At 41.0% G+C, this 6,000-nt stretch overlaps 1 protein-coding gene across 1 annotated transcript; it reads right to left on the reverse strand.

Moving 5' to 3' along the window:
* Positions 1–4,998: 4,998 nt before the first annotated feature.
* LOC137792589 (probable ATP-dependent RNA helicase ddx42) lies at positions 4,999–5,711 on the reverse strand. The gene is made up of 2 exons (XM_068588327.1): positions 5,707–5,711; positions 4,999–5,590 (listed from the first exon to the last, which is right to left on the reverse strand). The coding sequence occupies exons 1-2, from the start codon at positions 5,709–5,711 to the stop codon at positions 4,999–5,001; spliced, it is 597 nt and encodes a 198-aa protein (XP_068444428.1).
* Positions 5,712–6,000: the final 289 nt, after the last annotated feature.

Below are 6,000 nucleotides of genomic sequence, written 5' to 3' on the forward strand. Positions count from 1 at the left end.
GACACTCCCTCCTGATCATTAAATGATAGAAGATAATTGCTCTTATTTATAATTTGACCTTCATCTTGCCAGGGTGCTTACCGCTGCTATTTATATAAACCATCCATCCTCCTTTCTTTTATAAAGACCTAATTGTTTTTTCTCATAATAGAAAGATATGAGGAAACGTTCAAATGTTCTTGGCTCAGTGTTATGGCACTCCCTCTCTTCGTTAATCCTGCAGTATTTGCATTCCTCCTGTGTGATCGCCAAAAGAAGTGCCATCAGTGTGAAACCAAGCCTCATTTCAAAGATCAATTTTACTTATTTGTTACGAATCTAACATCGAGACATTTCTGAAACATGGCTCCATACGAAATCATGGATCATGAATTTAAAATTGACAATTTTGTGCTCAAGCTGAAAAGGCGTGGAGAGGAGCAAACCACATTTAAAGGCCTCCCTTTGCTCTGACTATAAACTGTGAAAAAGTCTTCCTGATGTCGCCCACAGTTTTACGAGCCATTGTGTATCTTACAGTGGGACACTACGGCTATTGGCTAGGTCAAGAATGGGCAAAGCAAATTGAACTTGCAACATTCAGCACATTGTTCCGAAAGGCTGAATATGGCTGAAATGCAAGGGTCAAATTTCATGTTTGCACCTGTACCTAAATTATTGTTGTAATAAAGTTTTCTGAAGTTATAATAAGGCAGTTGTGACTGAGCTTACATGTGCGCAGCATGTCCTCTCCACTGTTGTGGTTGCCTGGGTCTTTGTACTTGGGAGTGAACTGCTGAGACAGAGTGAAGCTTCGGCACTGAAAGAGGTTTTGTACAGCCTGTGTCTGAGCATTTACAAGTCACATATACATTAATACTTGTGTGTATTTTCTAGCTTCCGTGTGCAAACTGCAGCAGATAAATGACGCCGATTTACAGAAATACAGAATAATCTCAGAGATTACATTAAGTTATTTATATTGTGTGTGTGGATAATAAGAAACTGCCTTGCTTTTTAATAAAGGTAACAAGACAAGAAATAACCAATTACTTAATTGATATTTTATTTCGATGTTCTCTATGATTTGCGCACTAGGGCCACAAGACGGAGAACCCTTCAGAGTTGATATTGTACTTAACTGGTGTACATTTCCCTAAAAAACTGTGATTAACCACATTCTGCAGACAGGAATGATCATGGAGTCAACCTGAGGCTTTTGTCGCTCATGGGCAGTTGTTTGCTTTGCCCTATTGATAACCCTCCTTGATCATGAGACAGATCTGACAGGATCCGGCTAGCTTACCTCCTCATCAAAAGTTTTTTTCAATGAAGACAGATATGTTTTTTTAAAGAATCTGTATAGTTTTGTGATTCCATAATAAGGCTACTTGTCATGTAATGATAATTACGACAATGCGGGAGACTGTCAGTGGAACTGTGTTGAGCACCAGGTGAGCAGCTGAACAGACAGCTGTCAGTGGTGAGTGAACTGAGACTGCACCCACCTGTCACTCAAAGCGACCACACCCTCAATTATGTCTAACTTTATGGTTTTATATAATTAAAACAGGTGACAGGAGACTCCTTAGCTAAATTGACATTTTACTGAATTGAATAAATGATTTGCGACACTAATGAAAATGTCCAATTTGAATCTACAATTTCACTTAAAAACATTTAGTTGAAAAGATTAATACTTTGATCAATACAATCAATAGAAAAAAAAACTATTCCAAACAGTGGTGTGGATTAGGAAACAGGCAATAAGGTCTTTTAATCATCAACACATTTTAACCATCACATAACTTTATTTTTGATCATGAAGTAGCACAATTATTTATAGTTGCCAGCCTTAAGTGTTTTGTGCAAAAGTGGGCTATTTTGATAAAGACTGAAGGGAAGACATTGGATATCAAACACGAGGATTTGGCAACCTTCAGGTTGTTACTGGTCACCTAAAACCCATTTCTGATTAGCTGAAACACCTAATCAAGGTAACCTCAGCGTCTGTCATGCAAAAAATGTAAAAGCCTTTTGTATTCATCAATCAATCATAATGCAAATAAATGACTGAATTAGCCTTTAATATTATCTTCACTGGATACAACGAGCAGTGCTGATTTGCTTCAGGGCCTGCCTTTATAGTTATTTCAAGATCTGTTTGGTTGCTTCTCTTGGTGTGATGGCCTTAGGTGTGATTTGAACTCAAAGGAATGTTGTCTTGGTCTTAGTGCCCTGGTACTGTGTATATGTGCTTGTGTGTTTTTAGGTCCTTGGCTGTGTTAAGCTGAGGGGTCATCCCCCTAACTGCGAAAACCTGACCAGTGTTCTTGCAGATCTTGCCAGGAACACTGGCGCCTGCCCAAACACCAGCGTTTCAGTCCGTCTTCACCAACCTACTGTTTCTTTGTTACCTTGACTTACTTTTATAAATTTAAGATCGTTACTGCAAAGCCTAGTGTGTGTTTCCCTCTTTTGTGGCGGTCCACAAGCTGGACGTAACACCAGTGGTGGGCCGTCAGGGCCAGCTAAGCCTTCTCTGCTGGCCTAAACAGAATCACAAAGTTGTAGCTATTTCATAATAATAATAAAATATATATATTTATAAAAATATCTTACAATACTTTTATTTCTTCTAAGCGAGAAAATGTGGTGGAAATGTATCATAAGTGCCGTATTCTTAAATGTAGAGTTCTTCAGAACAGAGTTCAGTTAGTCTTGACCTCTAGTCTAATCGGTGCCATCTGGATGAACAATAACAGGTTGGTCTTGATATTGTTTTGGATTCTTTTCTTTCGTTTTCTTTCTGTGCCTCTCACTCTTTGCTCTCAGGGCCGCAGTCAATCAACAGGTGTGAGACAGGCACCAAGGCCTGTCTGATGGCACACTTGAGGAGGAGCAGAGGAGGGGGGAAGGGTGACCATATCAATAATAATTGTTCATGTATAAAACTCATGTTGAATTATTTTTCCTGGTCAGACCTGGTCACTCCACATGTTCACTCTTCTACCATAATTTATACATATAAAGGTAGAAAATGTTGTCTTTTGTCGGAAACTTGAGTCGATTGAATTTATCTATTTGGCAGGATTGGACTCAGTTCACCTCTCTCCTCCATAGGGCCTCATGTTAATTCTCCTCCCAAAAAGATCTCCCTCATACAATCGTACCTGATTTCTAAATCGCCACTCGAGACACATTTTTTTACACAGTATCTGTTCATCGAGTCATCCTTCCTCTCAATAAATGGTATTGAAGCAATTGGAGTTACGGTTATCTGTGTTTTGAGATATTTAGATAGGTGTTTCTCTGCATGAACTCCATGTTAAGCTATGGAACTGTAGTCCCTTTGAAGTCATCACCATGGAAACCTTGGCAACACACAGTTGTTCTCGTTACTGCAGTTTGACAGACACACTGATACAGACTAACGCACACACGCAAGTGACCTCGGTCTGTCTGTCTCTCGCCGCCTCTCCCTCTTAATTTAATGCCAGCAGGAAGTTAATTAAAAAAATGGTTGACTGTGAAGTGAATTACGTGAGCAGGCCCATGCATACTCACACGCGGGCCCAACATACCGACAAGTCTCCCCACCTCCCAAATTAGGACCAATGCTGCAGTGTTTATGGTGTACAATTGTTGTTTATTTTGAACTCTGTCATAAATTATCTTCAGAGTGAGACTGGCCCAAAATAACAAACAAAACAATGTGTGCATATCACCTAACTTCGCTAGCCCACACAAAGTAACTAAAGAAAGATGTCTTACTGATCTCCCTACCAGAAAACATGATTAAACAAAAAGGGCTTCTCACTCCTACCGACACCCTGGCAGCAGGGACAGGTTGGAGGCTGGTGAAAGAGCCTTGCCCAACAGGTTCCCTCTTAAATATCGCTGTCCAATCACCTGCAAGTACAAAACATACAACAGTGACTTATTTGTCTTGCTGTGTCATTGTGCTTGATTAAAGATCCTGCACATTCCTACCCAGAAACGTGTTAAGATTGACATACACCAATTCCACTGTCATAAATATGTGCACTAAATGCAAAATAAAATAATAAGTTCATCTGAAGCTGTACAATGCTTCTCCAAAAAGAATGAAAAAGATTTTTTTCATGCCAGTGATGGCAATCATGGTGCCTATTCAAACAGGAACAAGCAATGGTGCTATTGCTGGCTTGACAGGAGCCATGACATCAGCACAAGGAAGGATGCAGTGACGAGACTGATCTTGTGGCTTACTCCACTTGAAACTTCTGTAATGGTTGAGAAAAGAAAAGAAGACATTGCTTTAAAAATGTAAAAATAATCCGTAATATATTTTTAGTTAGTATTCTATATTGCTTACGTGTGCCATCCACAGATATGGAGTTGGTGTCAATGTTGAAGGCTGTAATGTTTGAAGCTGCTGCGGCCAAAACATTTCCAATCAGAGTGCCATTAGGAGCAGATGTTGATGAAAATGTAAGAGCCGTATTCTGGTTGATTGATCCATTACTGCAAAAGGAACAACAAAACATGATATTGTTTCATTCGTATAAATTCACGATTTCATTTTTTTCATCATAACATGAACAAATTACCTGAATGATGTCACCATCAAGCTGCGGAACGAAGTAAATGCTCTTTGGTAGAAAGGTTCAAGCTGCAGAAATAAAAGGAAATCATTTGTTACTACATTTACTTTATTTGCTTGTGTTTCTCATTGTTTTTTGAATTCACTACAACTGCTAGTAGTAACACTATTCCAATGTTATCAATGACTACCAGATCATTTATCTGTGTCCTATTTACTGTGAATTAAAAAGTTTTGAATCCGAAAACTAAACACAAAGAATAAAATGGCACTTATTTCTGTCAATTTAGAAACAAGAAACAATCTGTCATCTATTACTTACTGTTGACTTTATCAACGCGGCTCGTGTTTTAAACGCTGCAGATTCTGGATCCAGCAAGTCAGACGTAAATGTCTCTTGAGATCTGAATGTCAATCTCCTTGTTACAACTGGCTCAGCAGTTGCAGTGGTGGTTGCAGTTGCAGCACTGGTAACTGTTGTTGTCCCGGCAGTTGTTGTCGGCGCGGTGGTTGTTGTCTGCCCGGCGGTTGTTGTCGGCACGGTGGTTGTTGTCTGCGCGACGGTTGGTGTCAGCACGGTGGTTGTTGTCGGCGCGACGGTCGTTGTCTGCCCGGTGGTTGTTGTCAGCACGGTGGTTGTTGTCGGCGCGACGGTCGTTGTCTGCCCGGTGGTTGTTGTCTGCCCAGCGGTTGTTGTTGGCACGGTGGTTGTTGTCGGCGCGACGGTTGTTGTCTGCCCGGCGGTTGTTGTCGGCACGGTGGTTGTTGTCTGCGCGACGGTTGTTGTCGCCGCGACGGTTGTTGTCTGCCCAGCGGTTGTTGTCGGTGCGGTGGTTGTTGTCTGCCCGGCGGTTGTTGTCGGCACGGTGGTTGTTGTCTGCGCGACGGTTGTTGTCTGTCCAGCGGTTGTTGTCTGCGCGACGGTTGTTGTCAGTGCGGTGGTTGTTGTCTGCCCGGCGGTTGTTGTCGCTGCGGTGGTTGTTGTCTGCCCGGCGGTTGTTGTTGGCGCGGTGGTTGTTGTCGCCGCTGGAGTTGTTGAAGGTGCGGCAGTCGTCAAATTTAATGTAGTAAAAACAAAAATAGATGGACTGAATTAATAATGGTAGCTAGAGGGCATTCTCTTGAGCAAACAAACTTATTACAACATGAGTAGATTTTTGCTAAGTCACAGTTGAAGTAGTCTTGATAATGTCACAATGGACTTTATGGTAATTATGATTTTGAAGGCTCATTGTCAAACCAGCAATTTGCAAAAAAGGGACCAGAAAAGGACACACCAATTCACACACCTTTTGTAGATAAATAACAAATGACATGGGGTATATTTCTTTCCCTTTACAACAATTGGAGTAAAATGCAGGCTTAGTATTTACTTACGAACTACTTTGATTGAAGCAGCATCAACAGTGATGTTGAAGGTATTGTTCGAGTTAGTC

This window comes from Clinocottus analis, unplaced genomic scaffold, assembly GCF_023055335.1.
Source record: "Clinocottus analis isolate CAN_PGR_092001 unplaced genomic scaffold, fCliAna1.0.p SCAF_21, whole genome shotgun sequence".
NCBI lineage: Eukaryota > Metazoa > Chordata > Actinopteri > Perciformes > Cottidae > Clinocottus > Clinocottus analis.